Below are 22,960 nucleotides of genomic sequence, written 5' to 3'. Positions count from 1 at the left end.
CTTAAAATCTCAGAGGCTTCTTGTTTAATTTTCTATGGCTTAAAACAACACCATTGTATTAACTTATAGTTCTAGAGATCAGAAGTCCAAAATGGGTCTCAGTGGACTAAAATCAATGTTAGGAATTTTACTCAGCCACAAAAATGAATGAAATCCTGCTATTTGTGACAACATGGATGGGCCCAGGGTATTATGCTAAGTGAAATAGACAGAGAAAGACAAATACTGTATGATTTCACTTACATGTGAAATCTAAAAAACAAAACAAATGAACAAACAAAACTGAAACAGACTCTTAGGTACAGAAAATGAACTGTGGTTACCAGAGGGGGAAAGGGTTTGGGCAGATGAAATAGGTGAAAGGGATTAAGAGGTACAAACTTCCAGTTGTAAAATAAATAAGGCATGGGGATATAATGTACAGCATAGGGAATATAGTTAATAGTATTGTAATAACTTTGCATGGCGACAGATGGTAACTAGACTTATCGTGGGATCATTTAGTAATGTATAAAAATATCGAATCATTATGATATACACCTGAAACTAATAGGATATTGTATGTCCATCATACTTCAACAGTTTTTAAAAACATGTCAGTAGTGCTGTCCAGAGCAGAATCCATTTCCTTGCCTTTTCCAGCTTCTGAAGCACCCAGCATTCCTTGGCCTGTGGTCCCTTCCCCCATCCTCACAGACAGCAGTGTAGCATCTTCAAATCTGTCTCTGGCTCTCACTCTTCTGCCTCCCTCTTCTAGTTGTAAGGAACCTTTTGATTATATTGGGTCCACTTGGGTAATTCAGAATAATCTCTCCATCTCAAGGTCAGCCAACTAGCAACCTTAGTTCCCTTGGCAGCCTTACCTATGCTGTATATTCAGGTCTGGAAATTAGAACATGGACATCTTTGGAGAGGCCATTATTCTGTCTGTAACACATTAAAAAAAAATTTTTTTTTTTCTCTTTTTATAAGAGTGATACATTCTCATTCCCAAAAAATTACAAAACAGACCAGGAATTCATGAACTGTTTAGGCCCTATTGATTTCTCTTTTTTGTTCTTTTTAATTGAAGTATAGTTGACATATAATGTTATATTAGTTTTGAGCTGTACAACATAGTGATTGGACAGTTTTATACATAATGCAATGTTTACCATGATAAGTATAGATACCATCTACCTCTACCATACGAAGTTATTACAATATTATTGACTATATTCCCTATGCTGTACTTTTCATCCCTGTGACGTATTTATTTTATAAATGAAAGTTTAGGCTCTTTTGATCTCGGAAATAGAGATACTTAGTTTGTGTTGACTAAGGAGAGATAGTCTCTGAACACTTAGGGTATTTGAAGCACTAGAAGAGTTTATTAAAAGCCACAAACAGGGGTGCCCGGGTGGCTCAGCCGGTTAAGCATCTGCCTTCAGCTTGGGTCATGATCCCAGGGTCCTAGGTTGGAGCCCTGCATCGGGGTGGGGGGGTGGGGGGGGTATGTTCCTGCTCAGTGGGGAGCCTGCTTATCCATCTCCCTCTGCTCCTCCCTGCCCTGCTCGTGCTCTCTCTCTCAAATAAATAAATAAAAAATCTTTAATTAAAAAAAAAGTCACAAACAATAACCAAAGTACGGAAAGAGCCCAGATGTCCATCGACCGATGAATGAATAAAGATGTGGTATATATATACGATGGAATATTACTCAGCTATCAAAAAAGAAATGAAATCTTGCCATTTGCAAGGATCTGGATGGAACTAGAGGGTATTATGCTAAGTGAAATAAGTCAGTCAGAGAAAGACAATTATCATATGATTTCATTCATATGTGGAATTTAAGAAACAAGGAGCATAGGGGAAGGGAGGGAAAAACAAGACAAAATCAGAGAGGGAGATAAACCATAAGAGACTCTTAATCATAGGAAACAAACTAAAGGTTGCTAGAGGGGAGAGGGGGGAGGATGGGGTAACTGGGTGATGGACATTAGGAGGGCACATGATGTAATGAGCACTGGGGTGCTATATAAGACTGATGAATCACTGAACTCTACCTCTGAAACTAATACACTGTATGTTAATTGGATTTAAATTAATTTTAACAAATTAAAAAAAAAATAACAGTCACAAACAAGAAAACTATCTGCCAAATAAAGTCAGAGGGTAAAAGGAGTACTGTAAGACTTAGGGTAAGCAATTTCTCTAGCTCTTTGCTTCTTTATCTCTAAAATAAGGAAATAAAAAAATAATAAAATAAAATACAAAACTAAAATAAAGGAAATCAAATTAACTGATCTTTAACATTATTATCTTTACATATATATAAAGTTGGTATCTACATTCTACTAAAAATCAAGGGTGCCTGGGTGGCTTAGTCATTAAGCATCTGCCTTTGGCTCAGGTCATGATCTCAGGGTCCTGGGATTGAGCCCCGCATCAGGCTCCCTGCTCTGTGGGAAGCCTACTTCTCCCTCTCCCACTCCCCCTGCTTGTGTTCCCTCTCTCACTGTCTCTGTGTCAAAAAATAAATAAAATCTTTAAAAAATTAATCAAAAAAGATGAATAGATAACATCACAAGAAAAAATATTTGTAACTACATGAGGTGATAGATGTTAACTAAACTTACTGTGACAATCATTTTGCTATATATACATGTCAAATCATTATGTTGTACACTTTATACTAATACAATGTTATATATCAATTATATCTCAATAAAGCTGGGGGGGGGACTAAAAAAATAAAAGAGATGAGTAGGTAGTATACAGGGTTTTTTTTTTTTTTTGATCTGGTCAGTGCATAGCTTTATTCCAGGATTCAGTCAGCTACTGTTGTTAGGGTCATGAAAGACAAGGAAGATCTGAGGAATTTTCATAGACTGGAGGAGACTAAGGAGACATGACAACCAAATGCAATGAGGGATCCTGGATTGGATCTTACAACTGAAAAAGGACATTCATGGAAGAACTTGTGAAATCCAAATAAAGTCTGTGGTTTAGTTAATAGTATTATACCAATGTTAATTTCTTAATTTTTTGTAATTGCCCTGGTTTTACAAGCTGTTACATTAGAGCAACTTGGGCGAAGTGTATATGGGAACTCTGTACTGTTTTTGCTAATTGTTCTAAGTCTAAAATTATTTCAAAATAAAAAGTTTAAAAAAAAAAAGACAATAGCAAGAGAGGGAAAGCAAGCCACAGAGTGGGAAATGTTTGCCAAAGACTCATAACTAGAATATATAAAGAGCTCATACATATCAATAAGGGAAAGACTGACAATCCAATAGAAAAACAGGCAAAAGATTTGAAAAGTCACTCCACATAAAAGAATATCCAAATGGCCAATAAGCAGATAAAAACGTGCTTGACAGTACACAAAGTTTCCATTTTCCTCAAGTTGGAACCCTTGTGCCTTGCTGATGGGAATGTAAAATGGTGCAGCTTCTATAGAAAGCACAATATGGTTTTTGGTTCCTCAAAAAAATAAACAGAAATTACAATATGATCCAGAAATTCCACTTCTGGGTATATACCCCAAAGAATTGAAATTGAAATTGAAAGTAGGTCCTTGAACAAGTATTTGCACACCTATGTTCATAGCAGCACTATTTATAATAGGCAAAAGGTGGAAACAACTCAAATGTCCACCAATGGATGGAAAATGGATAAACAAAAAGTCTATACGTATGATGGAATATTATTATTTGGTCCTAAAAAGGGGTGAAAGTCTGACACATGCTACAATATGGATGGACCTTAAAAACACCATACCAAGTGAAACAAGCCAAAACACAAAAGGACAAATATTGTATGATTCTACTTGTATGAGATACCTAGAGTAGTCAAATTCAAAGATATAGAAAGGAGAAGAGTGGTTACTGGGAGAGGAGGAAGATGGGGAGTTACTGTTTAATGGGTATAGAGTTTCAGTTTGGGATAATGAAAAAGTTCTGGGGAATGGATGGTGGCTATGGTTGCACAACAGTGTGCATGTATTCAATGTCACTGAATTATACACTTTAAAATGGTTGGGGCACCTGGCTGGCTCAGTTGGTAGAGCATGCAGTTCTTGATCTCAGGGTTGTGAGTTCCAGCCCCACACTGGGCAGGGAGCCTATTTAAAAAAAAATTGTAAGATGGTTAAAATGGCAAATCTTATGTATATTTTACCACACATACAAAAGAAAATGTGATAGGCCGATATTCATGACGAACATAGATTCAAAATTCCTCAACAAAATATTAGCAAATCAAATTCAATAATATATTAAAATGATCATACCTCATGATCAAATGGGATATATTCCAGAGATGCAAGGATGGTACAACATCCACAACTCAATCACTGTGACACAACATATTAAAATGAAGGATAAAAACCATATGTTCATCTCAATAGATGCAGAAAAAGCATTTGACAAAATTAAACATCCATTCATAATAAAAGCTCTCAATAAAATGGATATAGAGGAATTGTACCTCAACATAATAAAGGCCATAAAAAACAAAACAAAACTGCTTGGTGGTGATGACAGTGGCAGCTATGAGATACAGATAAAAATCACAATGTGACACCATTACCTAGAATGCCTAAACTGTAAACAGACCAACAGAAGTAAGCACTGGCAAGGATATGAAGCAACTAGAACACTGATACCCTGCTGGTAGGAGTAGAAATTAGTATAAGTACTTTGGAAAATTGCTTGACATGACCTACCTAGCTTGAACATATGCATACCCTATAACCCAGCAATTACATGCCTAGATAAATACCCAACCAGAAATAACTTCATATGGGCACCATACAACATATACGAGAATGTTCATAGCCACATCATTTTTTTTATGGGCCTCAAACTAAAAACAGTCTTCAACAGGAGAATGGATTCAAAGTATTATGAATATTCATGTGATGGGATACCTTCTGGTAATAAAAATAAATGAAATACTGCTAAATGTGACTGACTTGGATAACTCTTAGAAACGTATTGAGCAGAAAATGATGATATTTGATGATATTTATATCAGGTTCAAAAATAGGCAAAACTGATCAGTGGTGATAGGAATCAGCGTAGGCATTACCTATTAGGAGGAGTGAGGGTAATGCCTGAGAGGGGACATAAGAGAAGATCTTGGGTGCTCGTCACATTCTCTTTCCTTATCTGGGTAGTGGTTACATAGATGTATTGACTTTTGAAATTTTATCGAACTGTAACTTTCTGATTTGTGTATTTTTTTGTAGGTTAATTACATTTCCATAAAAAATTTATTTAAAAATTGAAAGAATATAGTAAGAAGTCTGCATTCTACATTTATTTAGTGGCATTATGTTTCAGTATTTTACTCTACACCCTTCCCATCCTCTTGTACCCTACCCCTCTCCAGTCTGTGATAAATTCCTTCCTGCTCTTATTCTGGTTGTTTTCAGGTTTAAGATATTTTCAAGTTTTAGCTTGACCTCTCTTTTTTTAAATTTTTTTTTTATTAACATAAGGTATTATTTGTTTCAGGGTACAGGTCTGTGATTCATCAGTCTTACACAATTCACAGCACTCACCATAGCACAGACCCTCGCCAATGTCCATCATGCAGCCACCCCATCCCTCCTACCCCCCTCCACTCCAGCAACCCTCAGTTTGTTTCCTGAGATTAAGAGTCTCTTATGGTTTGTCTCGCTCTCTGGTTTCATCTTGTTTCATTTTTCCCTCTCTTCCCTTATGATCCTCTGTCTTGTTTCTCAAATTCCTCATATCAGTGAGATCATATGATACTTGTCTTTCTCTGATTGACTTATTTCACTTAGCATAATACCCTCTAGTTCCATCCATGTCATTGCAAATGGCAAGATTTCGTTTTTTTGATGGCTGCATAATATTCCATTGTGTGTGTGTGTGTGTGTGTGTGTGTGTGTGTGTGTGTGTGTATCACATCTTCTTTATCCATTCATCTGTTGATGGACATCTAGGCTCTTTCCATAGTTTGGCTATTGTGGACATTGCTGCTATAAACATTGGGGTGCATGTACCCCTTCGGATCCCTACATTTGTATCTTTGGGGTAAATACCCAGTAGTGCAATTGCTGGGTCGTAGGGTAGCTCTATTTTCAACTTTTTGAGGAACCTCCATATTGTTTTCCAGAGTGGCTGCACCAGCTTGCACTCCCACCAACAGTGTAGGAGGGTTCTCCTTTCTCCACATCGTCGCCAACATCTGTCATTTCCTGACTTGTTAATGTTAGCCATTCTGACTGGTGTGAGGTCGCATCTCATTGAGGTTTTGATTTGGATTTCCCTGATGCCGAGTGATGTTGAGCACTTTTTCATGTGTCTGTTCGCCATTTGGATGTCTTCTTTGCAGAAATGTCCGTTCATGTCTTCTGCCCATTTCTTCATTGGATTATTTGTTCTTTGGGTGTTGAGTTTGTTAAGTTCTTAATAGATTTTGGATACTAGCCCTTTATCCGATATGTCATTTGCAAATATCTTCTCCCATTCTGTCGGTTGTCTTTTGGTTTTGTTGACTGTTTCCTTTGCTGTGCATAAGCTTTTTATCTTGATGAAGTCCCAATAGTTCATTTTTACCCTTGCTTCCCTTGCCTTTGGCGATGTTTCTAGGAAGAAGTTGTTGCAGCTGAGATTGAAGAGGTTGCTGCCTGTGTTCTTCTCAAGGACTTTGATGGATTCCTGTCTCACGTTGAGGTCTTTCATCCATTTTGAGTCTGTTTTTGTGTGTGGTGTAAGAGAATGGTCCAGTTTCATTCTTCTGCATGTGGCTGTCCAATTTTCCCAACACCATTTGTTGAAGAGACTGTCTTTTTTCCACTGGACAGTCTTTCCTGCTTTATCAAAGATTAGTTGACCATAGAGTTGAGGGTCCATTTCTGGGCTCTCTATTCTGTTCCACTGATCTATGTGTCTGTTTTTGTGCTAGTACCATACTGTCTTGATGATTACAGCTTTGTAATAGAGCTTGAATCTGGAATTGTGATGCCACCAGTGTTGCTTTTCTTTTTCAACATTTCTTTGGCTATTTAGGGTCTTTTCTGGTTCCATACAAATTTTAGGATTATTTGTTCCATTCTTTGGAAAGAGTTGATGGTATTTTGATAGGGCTTGCATTAAATGTGTAGATTGCTCTCGGTAGCATAGACATTTTCACAATATTTGTTCTTCCAATCCATGAGCATGGAACATTTTTCCATTTCTTTGTGTCTTTCTCAGTTTCTTTCATGAGTATTCTATAGTTTTCTGAGTATAGATTCTTTGCCTCTTTGGTTAGATTTATTCCTAGGTATCTTATGATTTGGGGTGCAATTGTAAGTGGGATCGATTCCTTAATTTTTCTTTCTTCTGTCTTGTTGTTGGTGTATAATGAGGCAGAAGAGAGAATTAGTGATATAGAAGACCAAATGATGGAGAATAAAGAAGCTGAGAAAAAGAGATAAACAACTACTGGAACATGAGGGGAGAATTCGAGAGATAAGTGATACCATAAGACAAAACAATATTAGAATAATTGGGATCCTAGAAGAAGAAAGAGAGAGGGGGCAGAAGGTATATTGGAGGAAATTATAGTGGAGAACTTCCCTAATTTGGGGAAGGAAACAGGCATCAAAATCCAGGAGGCACAGAGAACCCCCCCCCAAAATCAATAAAAATAGGTCAACACCCGACATTTTTTTTTTTTTAAGATTTTATTTATTTATTTGACAGAGAGAGAGAGAGCGAGGGCAGGAACACAAGCAGGGGGACTGGGAGAGGGAGAAGCAGGCTTCCCGCTGAGCAGGGAGCCCAATGCAGGGCTCGATCCCTAGACCCTGGGATCATGACCTGAGCTAAAGGTAGATGCTTAACGACTGAGCCACCCAGGTGCCCCAACACCCCGAAATCTAATAGTAAAACTTACAAGTCTCAGAGACAAAGGGAAAATTCTGAAAGCAGCTCAGCTCAAGAGGTCTGTAACCTGCAATGGTAGAAACATTAGATTGGCAGCAGACCTATCCACAGAGACCTGGCGGGCCAGAAAGGACTGGCATGATATATTCAGAGCACTAAATGAGAAAAATATGCAGGCAAGAATACTATATCCAGATAGGCTGTCATTGAAAATAGAAGGAGAGATAAAAAGCTTCCAGGACAAGCAAAAACTAAAAGAATTTGCAAACACCAAACCAGTCCTACAAGAAATATTGAAAGGGGTCCTCTAAGCAAAGAGAGAGCCTAAAAGTAACATAGACCAGAAAGGAACAGAGACAATATATAATAACAGTCACCTTACAGGCAATATAATGGCACTAAATTCATATCTTTCAATAGTTACCCAGAATGTAAATGGGCTAAATGCCCCAATTCAAAGACACGGTATCAGATTGGATAAAAAAACAAGACCCATCAATATGCTGTCTGCAGGAGACTCATTTTAGACCCAAAGACACCTCCAGATTTAAAGTGAGGGGTGGGAAACCATTTACCATGCTAATGGACATCAAAAGAAAGCTGGGGTGGCAATCCTTGTATCAAACAAATTGGATTTTAAACCAAAGACTGTAATAAGAGATGAGGAAGGACACTATATCATACTTAAAGGGTCTATCCAACAAGAAGATCTAACAATTTTAAATATCTATGCCCCTAACATGGGAGCAGCCAATTATATAAGCCAATTAATAACAAAATCAAAGGAACACATCAACAATAATACAATAATAGTAGGGGACTTTAACACCCCCCTCACTGAAAGGGACAGATCATCTAAGCAAAAGATCAACAGGAAATAAAGGCTTTAAATGACACACTGGACCCGATGGACTTCACAGATATATTCAGAACATTCCATCGCAAAGCAACAGAATACACATTCTTCTCTAGTGCACATGGAACATTCTCCAGAATAGATCACATCCTGGGTCACAAATCAGGTCTCAACCAGTACCAAAAGATTGGGATCATTCCCTACATATTTTCGGACCACGATGCTTTGAAACTAAACTCAATCACAAGAGGAAAGTGGGAAATAACTCAAATACATGGAGGCTAAAGAGCATCCTACTAAAGAATGAATGGGTCAACCAGGAAATTAAAGAAGAGTTAAAAAATTTCATGGAAACAATGAAAATGAAAACACAACTTGTCAAAATCTTTGGGATGCAGCAAAGGCGGTCCTAAGAGGAAAGTATATAGCAATACAAGCCTTTCTCAAGAAACAAGAAAGGTTTCAAATACACAAGCTAACCCTACACCTAAAGGAGCTGGAGAAAGAACAGCAAATAAAGCCTAAACCTAGCAGGAGAAGAGAAGTAATAAAGATCAGAGCAGAAATCAATGAAATAGAAACCAAAAAACAGTAGAACAGATCAACAAAACTAGGAGCTTGTTCTTTGAAAGAATTAATAAGACTGATAAACCCCTGGCCAGACTTATCAAAAAGAAAAGAGAAAGGACCCAAATAAATAAAATCATGAATGAAAGAGGAGAGATCACAACCAACACCAAAAAAATACAAACAGTTATAAGAACATATTATGAGCAACTATATGCCAGCAAATTAGATAATCTGGAAGAAATGGATGCTTTCTAAGGGATGTATAAACTACCAAAACTGAACCAGGAAGAAATAGAAAACCTGAACAGACCCATAATCAGTAAGGAAATTGAAGCAGTCATCAAAAATCTCCCAACAAACGAGAGCCTAGGGCCAGATGGCTTCCCAGGGGAATTCTACCAAACATTTAAAGAAGAATTAAGGGCGCCTGGGTGGCTCATTCGTTAAGCGTCTACCTTCGGCTCAGGTCATGATCCCAGAGCCCTAGGATCAAGCCCTGCATTGGGCTCCTTGCTCAGCAGGAGGCCTGCCTCTCCTTCTCCCACTCCCCCTGCTTGTGTTCCCTCTCTCGCTGTGTCTCTCTGTCAAATAAATAAATAAAATCTTTAAAAAATAAAAAAATAAAGTCAAGAAGAATTAATACCTATTCTGAAACTGTTCAAAAAAATAGAAATGGAAGGAAAACTTCCAAAGTCATTTTATGAGGCCAGCATTACCTTGATCCCAAAACCAAAGACCCCATCAAAAAGGAGAGTTACAGACCAATATCCCTGATGAACATGGATGCAAAAATTCTCACCAAAATACTAGCTAATAGGATCCAACAGTACATTAAAAGGATTATTCACCACGACCAAGTGAGATTTATTCCTGGGCTGCAAGGTTGATTCAACATCCGCAAATCAATCTATGTGATACAATACGTTAATAAAAGAAAGAACAAGAACCATATGATATTCTCAATAGATGCAGAAAAAACATTTGACAAAGTACAGCATCCTTTCTTGATTAAAACTCTTCACAGTATAGGGATAGAGGGTACATACCTCAATATCATAAAAGCCATCTATGAAAAACCCACAGCGAATATCATTCTTAATGGGGGAAAACTGAGAGCTTTTCCCCTAAGGTCAGGAACACGGCAGGGATGTCCACTATCACCACTGCTATTCAACATAGTACTAGAAGTCCTAGCCTCAGCAATCAGACAACAAAAATAACTAAAAGCCATCCAAATTGGCAAAGAAGTCAAACTCTCACTCTTTGCAGATGATATGATACTTTATGTGGAAAACTCAAGAGACTCCACCCCAAAACTGCTAGAACTCATACAGGAATTCAGTAAAGTGGCAGGATATAAAATGAATGCACGGAAATCAGTTGCATTTCTGTATACCAACAACTTGACCTCTCTTTGAGGACAGTTTACCTAGAACTGCTAACTGCAGCAAACTGAACTTTGACCTGAGTGGAGCTCTATTCGCTGTGTCAGGGAAATTGAGGATTTACATTCCACACTCCACCCCCAGAATCTAGAGGACTTAACAGGGAGTGGAAAAGGTGGCGTGGTGCCTGCTTCAGCGTACTGTAGTCTCTGCATTGCTTAATTATTTATCTGAGAAACGGTGATTGGATTAGTCAGTGGCAGGGAGGTACAGAATTTTGTTATAGTGATGTTTCTATTTATGGTTTTGTCAGTTCTTAGTCATACCTGAGTCCCTTTTCTTTTCACCTTTTTTTTTTTTAGTTTTTTTTTAAGATTTATTTATTTGACAGAGACACAGCAAGAGAGGGAACACAAGTAAGGGGAGTGGGAGAGGGAGAAGCAGGCTTTCCGCTGAGCAGGGAGCCCGATGCGGGGCTCGATCCCAGGACCCTGGGATCATGACCTGAGCCGAAGGCAGACGCTTAACGACTGAGCCACCCAGGCGCCCCTCTTTCTTTTCACCCTTTAGGTGCCTATCCTGTATTTTATTCAGTTGAAGCTTTACTCTGATCTAGCTATTCTTTAAGTCATTTTCTCATTCAGCACATATTCATTGGTTGTTTACTATATGCTAGGCACTTGGAATACAGGAATAAAACACATAATCTCTGCCCTCAAATTGCTTGCAGTTCTAGTTGGAAACATACAAATGATCAGTCTGGGGGATTACTCAGTAATTCACAGAATCAATCCTTAACCTAGACCAGGAGCTGGAAATGTGTACTGAAAAAAGTTACAGCTAAGCTAAATTTTGAAAGGGGTGTGTGTGTTCTTAGTGGGGGTTTGGGGGAATTTTGAGAGCTGAGGCTTGGGAGGTATGCACAAGCTAAATCAGCATGGTCTTGTGTGTCATGCTAAGGAGTTTGGATTTTATTTTGAAGACAGTGGGGAGCTATGGAGGCATTATGAATAAGGAATTGATGTGATCAGATTTTTAAATGATTGGACTGATGATAATCACATATAAATAAGTTAATTTAACAAATAAGTTAATTTACAATATAGGCATGGAATTATCTAGGCCCTTGTCAAAGTGTAGTCCCAGCATTATTTGCATCATGTGAGAGCTGTTAAAAATGTAGAATCTTGGGGGGCACCTGGGTGGCTCACTTGGTTAAGCAGCCGACTCTTGGTTTTGGCTCAGGTCATGATCTCGGGTTGCTGGGAACAAGCCCACGCCGGGCTCTGCACTTAGCAGGGAGTCTGCTTCAGGATTCTCTCTCTCCCTCTGCCCCTCCCCCCCCCTCAAATAAATAAATCTTTAAAAAATATGTAGAATCTTGGGACCTAAATCGGTATTTTAATAAGATTTCCAAGTAATGTATAGGCACATTCAAGCTTATGAAGCACTGATGTAGATGGATGTGATGATGGTCAGGCTTTAGACAGCTGGTATGAAGAAAGGACAGAGTGCAAGAGATATTATGGAGTACGTATTCTTCTTTCTATTGGAATACTCTTTTCGATACTCCTCCATGCCAAATACCCACCAGGTATCCCCTACTCATCCTTTACCTTTCAGCTTAAACGGAGCTTCTCTTCCAATATGCATGATTGGCACCCTTACCATATACTCGCATAGCACTCTATACTTACCTTGTCATTTTTCATATTTTTATTGTAATTACTTATTTAATTGCCTGACGGTAAGTACCATGAGAGCAGGGACTGTCTTTCTATGCTGGCTGACACATAATAGGCCCCCAATAAATATCTGTGGTTTGGTTGAATGAATTCATCATGTAGAAGATGGATTTGGGTGTATTCGGGAATAAACAGGTTATATTTGTAGTGATAGTGAATTTTAAAGTTCCAGGCACTGTTCTAAGTGATATAATATAATATTATATATAATAGTATAATATATATACTATATTATTATAATATATTATTATATATAATAGTATAAATATGTATATACATTTATATGTATATGATTTATTTGATCCTCTCAGCAGTCCTATAAGGTAGATACTTTTAATATCCTCATTTTACAGATGAGAAAACTGAGGCATGGGGAGGATAAGTAATTTGCCTAAGGTTACATAGTTAGTGTGAGTCAAGTAAACCAGACAGTCTGGTACCACTCTGCTATGTCTGGTTTTGGACAAAATAACTTCCTGGCACTTTTTATATATTTCTATGTATTATTTAATTTTGATAAGATCAATATGAGGAAGGCATTATTATCCTGTTTTACAGATGAGGAAGCAAAGACTCAAAAAGTTATATAGCTTATATAGTTATATCTTCATGTAAAGATACACAAAGGTAGTACGTGGACAGAGCTAGCCTTTAAACCCAAGCCTATCTAGCTCCAAAGCCTGCAGTTTTACCAGTAATGGTGATGTCTCCATGTGGAGTCTAAAATACCTGTGGGATATGAGTCTTAAGGTACTGAGAGGATACCTAATATTTAGGTTGTGGGTAGGGGGAGAATTCAACAATCCCATTTGCTCTGGTAGCATTAGCACTTCCAGTTTGCAGGGGCAGGGGAGTTCTGAGGCCTACCAATTCCAGCCAGCCTCATAACTGACCAGATAGAACTTTGAACTCAGGAGATTAAGAATCTTAGCCTCTACAATAAGCTGTAACTTAGGTGACTAAGGAGTAGTTAACACTTTTTCTTACAGCCTCAGAGAAACCAGATAGCTTAGAAATACTGAATGTCAGAACTGGAAGGAACCAGTTCTAACCTCCCACAGTCCACTATTCCCCCCCTTCCCCTTGTTTTATAATGAGGAAACTGAAGAAGAGAGTAATTAGGTGACTTGCCAACATCTAATAAAACCATGAGAGACAAGCCAGGAATAGAGGACAGGGTCACATTCATGTATTCTTTGCCCTATGACTTTCTAGGTTCCAGATTTATCACCTCTTATTTAAAACTGTTCTGCCATTGTAGTTACTTCTTCACCGCTGCGTGGTTCTTTTTGACTCTGTCCCCCTGGAAATACTGACTTGTTTTTTCTCCTCTAGCCAAGCATACACTCACTCTGGCAAGTCACCTGGCTTACCTTCTTTAACAACACTGCTATCAGATCACCACTGGCAGGAGCACAACTGGCACGTACAACTTCAAATTGTTCTTCTTGGAGTGCAAATGAGATTCTTTTGAACTATTCACACACATGGTCAGTTTTGTAAAACTTGAAGGGCCACGGGCGCAAATGTAGTTTGTGTAACTTCTTTTTTTCTGAAATTGCAAAGTTCTCACCTAAATGTTAAGAGTGCTTATTATAGATAACCATGTGCAGTGGTCTCACTCCTGCCCCTTCTATATGGTAAAATGAAATAAGATTGTAAACAACTTTATAACTAGTACTTACCCCCAGGCCTCATACCAGATGCACCCCCACTTCGTTACTAGACCTTCGGTTCCCAAAGGTGGTAACAACTCCTCTTGTGCTTTTGTTTCACAGTCATTGCAGAAGGATGTAGTGAGGCTGCAGTTTACAAAGGAAGTCTACTTTAGTTAAACCCTACGCTAAGAAAAACAAACAGGGGTGCCTCAGTGGCCCAGTCGGTTGAGCTTCGGACTCTTGGTTTCAGCTCAGGTCCTGATCTCAGGCTCGTGAGATGAGCCCAGCATTGCCTCCGTGCTCAGCTCCGAGTCCACTTGAGACTTTCTCTTCCCGCCCCTCCCTCCCCCGCCCCTCTTATGCTCTGGCTCTCTCTAAAATAAATAAATAAAATTTTAAAAACAAACAAAAAGTTATAACTAAAATGACAGTTTAGCCTGCAAAAGTGATATATTTTGTGCTTATTCTTTTATTCTCACCCCTGTCTTCTTTAAAAGTCATTTTCTTCCATGTTTTAACATTACCATGAGGGCAGTCATCTTCCATTTATTTAATAAGTGATTATGTAGGAAACACCTAGAGGAACACCGATAATCTAGTAGTTTGCTGATCACTGAAATATTTTCAGGGTTGGACTCCACTCTTTTGGCCTTGATTTGTTCGTAAAAGCTTTATTATGATGCAGATCATAATGGATTACAAATGATGCAGATCAAGCAATGGAAAGCAGAGATAATATAATTAAGGATTAAAACCCTATTAAGGACTCACCACAGATAAGTCCTAGCTGTGGGCAGTAGTGTAACTAAGCCTCTGTATATATAAAATAATGTTCCAAATTCAGTAAAATGGACATAAATGTATTGAACACCTTGATTATGCAAGTTACTCCAAGAGTACTGTAAGGTGTACATACAGCATACAGAATTTGATAATTCTTTAAGCCCTTACTGTGTGCCAGACACTGTGGGCAAATCAAACTGACTAAGCCCTTGAAAAGCCTGGAATTTAATGAGAGACAACACACGTACACAGTAGTTTTAATATGAGGAAGGGTGAAAATAGTGATGTGACCAAAGACCAATACTAGAGGAAAGGGAGATTGCTTTTTCAAGTCAGATTCCATGGCAGTACTATCATTTGAGCAGAACCTTGAGGAATTTGCATAAATGAAGATGATGGAAGTGAAGGCAGAATGAATGCATTTCAATTTGGGAAAATGGCATGAGCAAAGGCATGAGGTGGGAAAGGACACAGAATAATAGTGACATAAGTAAGAGCTACCATTTAGTAAGCCCTTGGTGTATACACACTTTTTAAATCCTTGCATCAATCCTGTGAGGTGGCTATTATTATTATTATTGCACTGTATGGATTGGAAAACTGGAGGGAGAGGGAGGTTATTAAAGGGCAGAGTCAGTGTTCTCACCAGGTCTGTTTAATTCCCAAGCCAGGAGTCTTAGTTGCTGTGCTTTGTGGTCTTCACCTTCAGAAAATAGTGGGCAATACAGCTTTCCTAGGGATGGAGTATGTACGGGGATATGGAGTGGGAGACTATCTTGGAAAGGATTTATAGAGGGTTTTTAGGAGGCAGTGAAAATGGATAGGGAAGGACAGATGACAGGCTTGGAAGAGGGTTCAAAAACAACTGGCAACGTATTGTTCTGGGGACTGGGGAAAGGGGGGAATCAAAGATGACTGGGGTTTGTATTTGGTTGACTGAGGGAATAGAGGTAGAAAAGTGAGAAGAAACTTATTTTGAGGGCTTGGGGTGGGGAGGAAGGATGGAGCAATCATTTTGATTTGGGACATGTTGCATTTAAAACAGATGGAAGATACCATTGGAGATTTAGGCAGCAAATGTAACTTCTCATTCTATTAAGAAGTTTGGATTATAAGGAAGACCAGGGGGTGCCTGGGTGGCTCAGTCGGTTAAGTGTCTGCCTTCAGCTCAGGTCATGATCTCAGGGTCCTGGGATCTAGTTTCACTTGTTCCCTCTACCTCTCTCTCTCTCTCAAAGAAGTAAATAAAATCTTTAAAAAAAAAAAAAAAAAAGGAAGACCAGAGGACAATAACTGGAGGTGGCTGACACCTAAGGCTTTATCAGAATTGACACCCTGACTTCAGAGGGCATATTGCTCCTGCATTTCATCGGCCTTCTATATCTTGGCATCACTCATTGTTTCACTCCATAGCCCCTCTGTGACCACAGCTTCCTTTACTTCCACCTCTGCTGTTCGCTCTTCTTCTTCTTCTTTTTTTTTTTTTTTTAGAGGGAGAAGCAGCAGGAGAGGGAGAGAGAGAATCTTAAGCTGGCTCCACGCCCATAGTAGGGCTCAGACTCACAACCCTGAGATCATGACCTGAGCCTCCCAGCCACCCCTGCTGTTCTCTCTTCTTACTACATCTGATCTCTACCTGCCCTGTGATCTCTCATCCTTTAACCCTTCTGCATTCACTGGGTCCAACAGGCCCCTTCTGTTTTCACCTGCCTTTCTTTCTAGTCTAGACATCCAGGTCAGGTATTTGAACCCTGCCTTCTCTGGCATCTTACAATACTTCTTCCCCTAGACATTACCTTCCTCTCCATTCCACATCCAAAGGATCATTCTCTTAACCAGTGAAGGCCCTAAGGGGCAATGAACCAATAATCCTGATTTTAATATTATAATCATCGGCTCTAGAAAAATTATCCTCTGCGATGGGACTTAACACTGAAAGAATCTCTGGTCCTTGAAAGGGACCAAAGCAGGCATATCCCATTGGGCTTACTTTGTGCCTGAAATCTATGGTACTCTTACTGGATAATACACTCTAGGAATGGGCAGAGCAGGTGAAATAGGTCAGGCCACCTTTAGTTTTGTCTTATTTCCCAATTTCTGAAGTATGCAGAGAGGAGGGAGCTGGCGTAGGAACCTAAAGAGGGAACAGCTTTTGAGGTCCCTTTAAGGTGATAGTGTATAGGGCTACTGTGTTGGCATCTCGTCTTTTCCCAAAACTAGACTGGTGAGTAAAAACCCGCTCTGGAGAGGGACTTGGAGGCAGCACTAGTCTTGATTGGAAACCTTGGCTTCCTCTAAACCTACACTGTTAGCTCCTGACTAGCCTCAGGGATGCAGCTCGTTTACAATTGGCACCTATGTTTCTGCCCCTGAAGGCTCTTGGACCTTCATGTATATAGCACAGGGAGCCAGCAGAGGGAGTTGTGGTCCCAGAACTTTCTTTAGAGCTTCTAATTTCTGATTTTGCAAGAGATCTTCCCTGGCACCATCAGAATCAAATCTCCCTTGCAATAAGAATTTAACTTGAGATATGCCTGCGTTTGGTGCCAGACCCCTAGTGTGAGCAGATGGGGAAGTTCTGCATAGCTGTTTAAACTTGAAAGCCATAAGGAACTCTTGATTTCAAGGAAACGCCTGTTTACTGTGCAGATCCAAATCAAGCAACTCTTGAGAAATGGGAGTGCCTTCTTGACCTCGATCCTTATTGATCTTGGTATCAGTACCTCCAGTGACGTGTCCTGAGGGGCGGGAGAAAATTAACAACTGCCTTACACACCGGGAAAGAGAGGAAGCCTGACTGTTGTGGCAGAAAGTCCCCACTGGGGAGGCAGGGGTTGCGTGTTTGGGTAGCATTAAGCAGTGAGTGTCCTGTGGGAAGTTCAGTGCCTGGGTACAGAACCTTGCATCAGCTCCGATTTTGAATCAAAAGCAGAAGGTTTGAAGCGGGCCAGTAAGGGACTTGTCAGGCAGTTGACTAATGACCTTAATTTGAATAGAAAGCCTCTGTGAAAGGGGATGCAGCTTCTGCTAGATATTGTAAATTTCTGAATCACTAGGTTTGGTTCTGCTTTGGGGCACTGAAAAAACCCTGGCATTTCCAAACCAGCTTTCCCTTTTGCTTCAGGATATATATTACCCAAGCCTGCACTATGGAGAAGTGGGACGGTAATGAAGGCACCTCAGCTTTTCACGTGCCTGAGTGGATGGTGAGTGCTTTGGTCACTTTGCTTTTCCTTCTGTTTCTTGGTAATGAGGCAACCATTTCTGACAGGTGACAGGGATCACCTGGGACAAGTCCCTACCAAGATCTGTGGTTGGGAGAACAGTTATTCCTCTAATTTCTGATGAGTTCCTGTGTCCTGGATCACCCCTGTTTCTTAATTGCAAGTGAAGCTGAGGAAGGTCTGAGAGCTGCCTGGCCAGAGTCGGCGTATTGCCTGGTTGTCTGTGCTGGGCTGGAGTTCCCTACTGCTGCTGGTCTACCTCATGGATCGTATTCTGTAATTGCTTCGCACTCTCTTTGCAAGCTGATGCTTAGTTTATTTCTCATGGGGGTAAAGAAAAAGAATAGTGGTGGGGGAGGGAAACAGAACTTATGGAAATGGTGGTCTCTCAAGTCTCTGAAAAGATTTAAGATATTTCTTGCCTACCTGCCCATTTTTTCCCTCCAGTCAAAACATTTCCCCAAATATGCTTTATATGTATTATTTCTAAGGGGCAGGAAGTATAGCTCTCTTGGTACTGTTCTTCAAAATGTCATATTTGCCTGATAGATATTTTTAATATAATTTAAATATAAGGACTTGTTTGTTGATAAGAACTAGTACTTAAAACCTAGTATTTTAGATCCAGTTTCAACTTCTGATTTAAAAACAGCAACTATCCTCATGTTCCTGTCTGGTCTCTTCTAGGTTTAGCCTGATTTCTTACAGTCTATACCAGCCTTATGTTTTTATATATATGTATATATGTATGTTTCCCTAGGAAAACTGGTTAGACTATTATATACAGCATATTCCAAGTTCTTTTCAGTGTTTATGGAATTATGGACTTAAATAATCATCTATACCAAGATTGAGTATATAGTAGGCCTGACAAAGGCCCAACTGAAGAGCCCACATTTCAACTCTCACTGTCACAACTATTGTTTATTATTTCTGTTGGGGTTATTGCTGTTGTTCTTGTTTCAGAACCTTGTGCTCAGTTTTAAAATGTTTGATGTAAAGAACTCCTAGCCATTCATAGGCTTATTTCAAATAATGTAGTGTTTTAAAATTGTTAGAAAGGATTCACATAATAATTCTCGTTGGATTGTAAGTTTGTTTTTGAATCTCCAGCCACTCACTAATACATAAGAATGGGGAGCAAGAATTTTGGTTTTCTTAGGGGAGGGACCACATTAAGATAGTAAACTTTGGTATTTCTTTTTTTTTTTTTCTAAACTTTGGTACATTGATAAAGGAATATTACAGAAGAATTCCACAGAACATTAGTGAGTCAACTCAGAATCCATAAAAGTTTTATGGTAACTCTTACTCTCGTAACAGTCCTCACTGTTTTATCTGCAGCATGTGCTCTCCAGAGGAGCTCCTACTGAACCTTTACTACTTCTTTTTATTTATGGGAACAAGAAAACTGTCCTACAGGAGTTAGTGACTTGCTTAAGGGATATGCTCTAGGACTTCCCAACTTTTAGAAAACATTCTTTGGTAAAGCACAACTCTGCTTTGTTTTGAATATGGCATTCTCACTTAGAGATTTCTTTGCCCTTCTCTCTCAAAAACCAGGAAAATACTTTTGATCAGCAAAAATTTTTTAACAACAGCAAGAAAGAGTAGGGTGGAGCTTGTCTTCATTAACTCAGTTTCTTCATCTATCTTTTCCTTGCCAAAGATTAACCTCTTGAGGCTTTCTTTCAGATACCACATAAGTCATTAATTTCTGACCTGGCCTAGAAGTGCTTCATTAGGCTTCTACTGATATCCACTTACCCAGCAAAGTGAGCCATCAAGGACCCTCTAGTGTATATTGCCTATAGACTTTACCTATGAAATATTAGAGTGCCTTTTAAACCCCAAGAGAAAACCCTGGAGCCATCTCCTATGTTGGGGGTCAAAATTTCAATTTAAGAAGGTTTTAACCAAATGTCTGACTCATGTTCCAGTTTATACATTAATGTAATTAAATTTCCACTGAGACCATCCTTGCCTCCAAAGGAAACATTACAAGGCTCTCAAACCTTCTTTCAAGAGGAAAATTTAGCAGAGGAGGTGCATTATAACATGTCTTTCTTCGTTAATGATCAACAGCAATAAGGGACTTGCATGCTCCTTAGAGAACAGAACTCAGACCACATATAGCAGCTGACTACTCACATCTCTGATTCCCAGCAGGGAAATAAGCCAGGACAAAGTTTGAAGACTCCCCATCTTGAGAATTGATAAGGTAGACCTTCAAGTTAACATTCCATCAGTCACTGGAAAACTTCTGGAGCCTCTGCTCCTTAGCTGTTTTCATGTGAAGGATTTTTTAGCCTTGTTCAGAAATTTTATAGCTAAAAGATTGGGGAACATATCCTTTTAAAGACTCTCCTTATTAATGTTTTTACTTCCCTTGAGAAATCTTTAGTCTCTACTGGTAGGTGAAATACCTCCTCTTATGTGCATGGAGATCAGCAGTAACCTCTTTTTAAAGTTTTTACATTTTGATGTTTCCTCCTCCCATCCAAGCTGTCTGTAGTACTTGGTACTTTTCCATAGGAACTCTGATTGACTTTCCTGAGTACCCAGCCAGCTGGTTACCCAATTTTCTTTTGGCTAGAAATAATCTCTTTTATAGGTGAAGAATCTGTTCAGGCAACTCATTTAGCTTGGAAGAGAGATGTGTCTAAGAATGCTTGAACCATGCCTACTTGGAAGTAAAAGAAAAATCTTTAAGGTATCTGGTAAATGGTGGTAGAGGTAGCTTGACTATAACTCTGGGTCTGGATTGACATTTAAAAGGAAAGACCCATTTGAGAAACTGGTGAAAACTATGGGCCCTCTACCCAGGAAAATATACACATACACAGAATTTTGTATTCTATGTTGGGGGTGGATCTGGACATCCATGGACTCTAGGTGAAGAACTTTTGACCTAAAAGAATAGAAATGTTAGTATTTTATACTTATGTATCATTACGTAGTTGCCAAAACCCTCTTATGTACATCATTTTTTAAATTTTCTCAGTGCACATTTGAGATAGGCAAAGGAGCTATTATCGTTCCCATTTTATAAATGAGGATTACCAGTGTTAAGTGCTGAAATGTTAAGAAATGGAGAGAGAGAGAGAAAAAACCACTGGTGATCATCCTTTGTAGTACAACTTTATGTGCTTGAAAAGGAATTGTTTTCTCTTGGCCTGATCCTCTTTAGGGTAAATAGATCTTCTGTCCTCCCCAAGAGTCCTGTTTTTCTTAATGTATTAACCATCTGTTCTTAACAGCCTTCAATTGTGAAAATCAGATTTAGACCCAGTTCTCTTTATATCCTGTGTTGGGTATAAAGAAATGATCACCTCATTCTATTCTCTGACCTTTCAAATAACCTTTTCTGCCTATAAATATGCCTCCATGGTTGTAGTCACAGATAGGATAAAATGGTTGGCTCAGGAGAGAGTCAAGAGCATTAGGGCTGCTTTATTTATGCTTGGAGTAAGTGTTAGAGCAGTGTTTCTCTGAAGCAGAGTCCCCAGACCAGCAGCATTAAATCACCTGGGAGCTTGTTGAAAAGGCAAAATCTTCAGCCCCACCCAGATTTACTAAATCAGAAACTCTGGGGATGGGGCTTAACAGTGCCTTTTAATAAGCCCTGTGGATGCTTTTGGTGTGCACCTAAAGTTTGAGAACTACTTTGTTAGATAAACTTGTTAAGTAGTAAGGCTTTTCCTGTCAGTAATAGTGTCCTTAAATGTCTTCTAGTTGGATTTGGTATAGATCTGCAGCTCCGTCAGGCTCGGGTCTAGTCAGTTAAGCCTTGGACCAACAAGTTCCCTTTCACCTGAGTGAGGAAAATCCAGAACCAGCTGAGAGTGTACTAGGAAGAGCAGAAGTTTAGTGATTCACTCTGCAAGCAGAAAGAGACTGATCTGTCTTATTTTGTGAAATTATGAGTAAGAGATCAGGATTGTCATGGGTGATAGTGAATCATATTTGAGTTCAGTTAATTTCTGTTTTAATTTTTGGTAGTGACATGGGGCAAAGTTGCCAATTAAAGAGCTGTTAGAGGGGCACCTGGGTGGCTCAGATGGTTAAGTGTCTGCCTTCAGCTCAGGTCATGATCCCAGGGTCCTGGGATTGAGCCCAGCGTGGGGCTCCTTGCTCACGGGAGAGCCTGCTTCTCCCTCTCCCTGCTGTTCCCCCTGCTTGTGCTCTCTCTCTCTCTCTCACTCTCTCTCTGTCAAATAAATGAATAAATGAATGAATGAATGAATGAATAAATAAATAAAAAGAGCTGTAAGATTTCAAATTCTATGAGTAGCCATTTCAGAATTGTTTGATCAGAGCCTCAAGATCATTTGGGCTGATATCATTTCTGAGATCCCATCTGATAAAAAAGTAAATTTAAAGCGTAATTTGATTTTATTATTATTTTTTAAAGTGTAATTTTAAATCATATAAGTTTAAGGATAAATTAAGAGGAATGGGATGGGGCTAGTGTACCTAGGATTAGGACCAGGGGACTTTTTCATCTTCTGATTAATATAAGGTGTGGTGTAGTAGAAGGAACTTTAGCTCTGTCATAAACACAGGCTCCTGTTGCAGTCCCATCACTGACTTGCTGTGAGACCTCCAGCAAATAATTTGTTCTCTCAGGGCTGCCCTTCCCTAATTTGTCAGATGGGGATAATGATGTCTACTTTGTAAGATTCTTGTACTGATTAATAGAAGTAACATATATGCAGGGCTATGCATGCACAGTAGGAACTTAATAAATATTAGCCCTCCTCCCTTTATTCCATTCTTCCAGAGATCTTTTCTCTCAAAATAAAGATTATCCTAAAAAAAAAAATCTACCATTTTATGTTCTTTCTTGTGCT

General features: G+C 39.1%; 1 protein-coding gene across 9 annotated transcripts in view; it reads left to right on the top strand.

The window, feature by feature from the left end:
* Positions 1-22,960, top strand: part of AHCYL2 (adenosylhomocysteinase like 2) — a 162,426-nt gene that overhangs the window by 90,908 nt on the left and 48,558 nt on the right. For 3 of the 9 annotated variants that reach the window (XM_032401599.1, XM_032401596.1, XM_032401597.1), the window contains exon 3: positions 18,008-18,089. The exons of 5 other annotated variants lie outside the window; for them this stretch is intronic. In XM_032401599.1, the coding sequence (XP_032257490.1) occupies positions 18,033-18,089 (57 nt within the window). In that variant the 5' untranslated portion in view covers positions 18,008-18,032. Of the gene's footprint in view, positions 1-17,391; positions 17,819-18,007; positions 18,090-22,960 lie in introns of those variants that run through there. One more of the 9 variants, XM_032401598.1, reaches the window with a different exon arrangement.

Source organism: Phoca vitulina, unplaced genomic scaffold, assembly GCF_004348235.1.
Source record: "Phoca vitulina isolate PV1807 unplaced genomic scaffold, GSC_HSeal_1.0 scaffold4, whole genome shotgun sequence".
NCBI classification, from domain to species: domain Eukaryota; kingdom Metazoa; phylum Chordata; class Mammalia; order Carnivora; family Phocidae; genus Phoca; species Phoca vitulina.
This window is presented reverse-complemented; position numbering and strand designations above follow the sequence as displayed.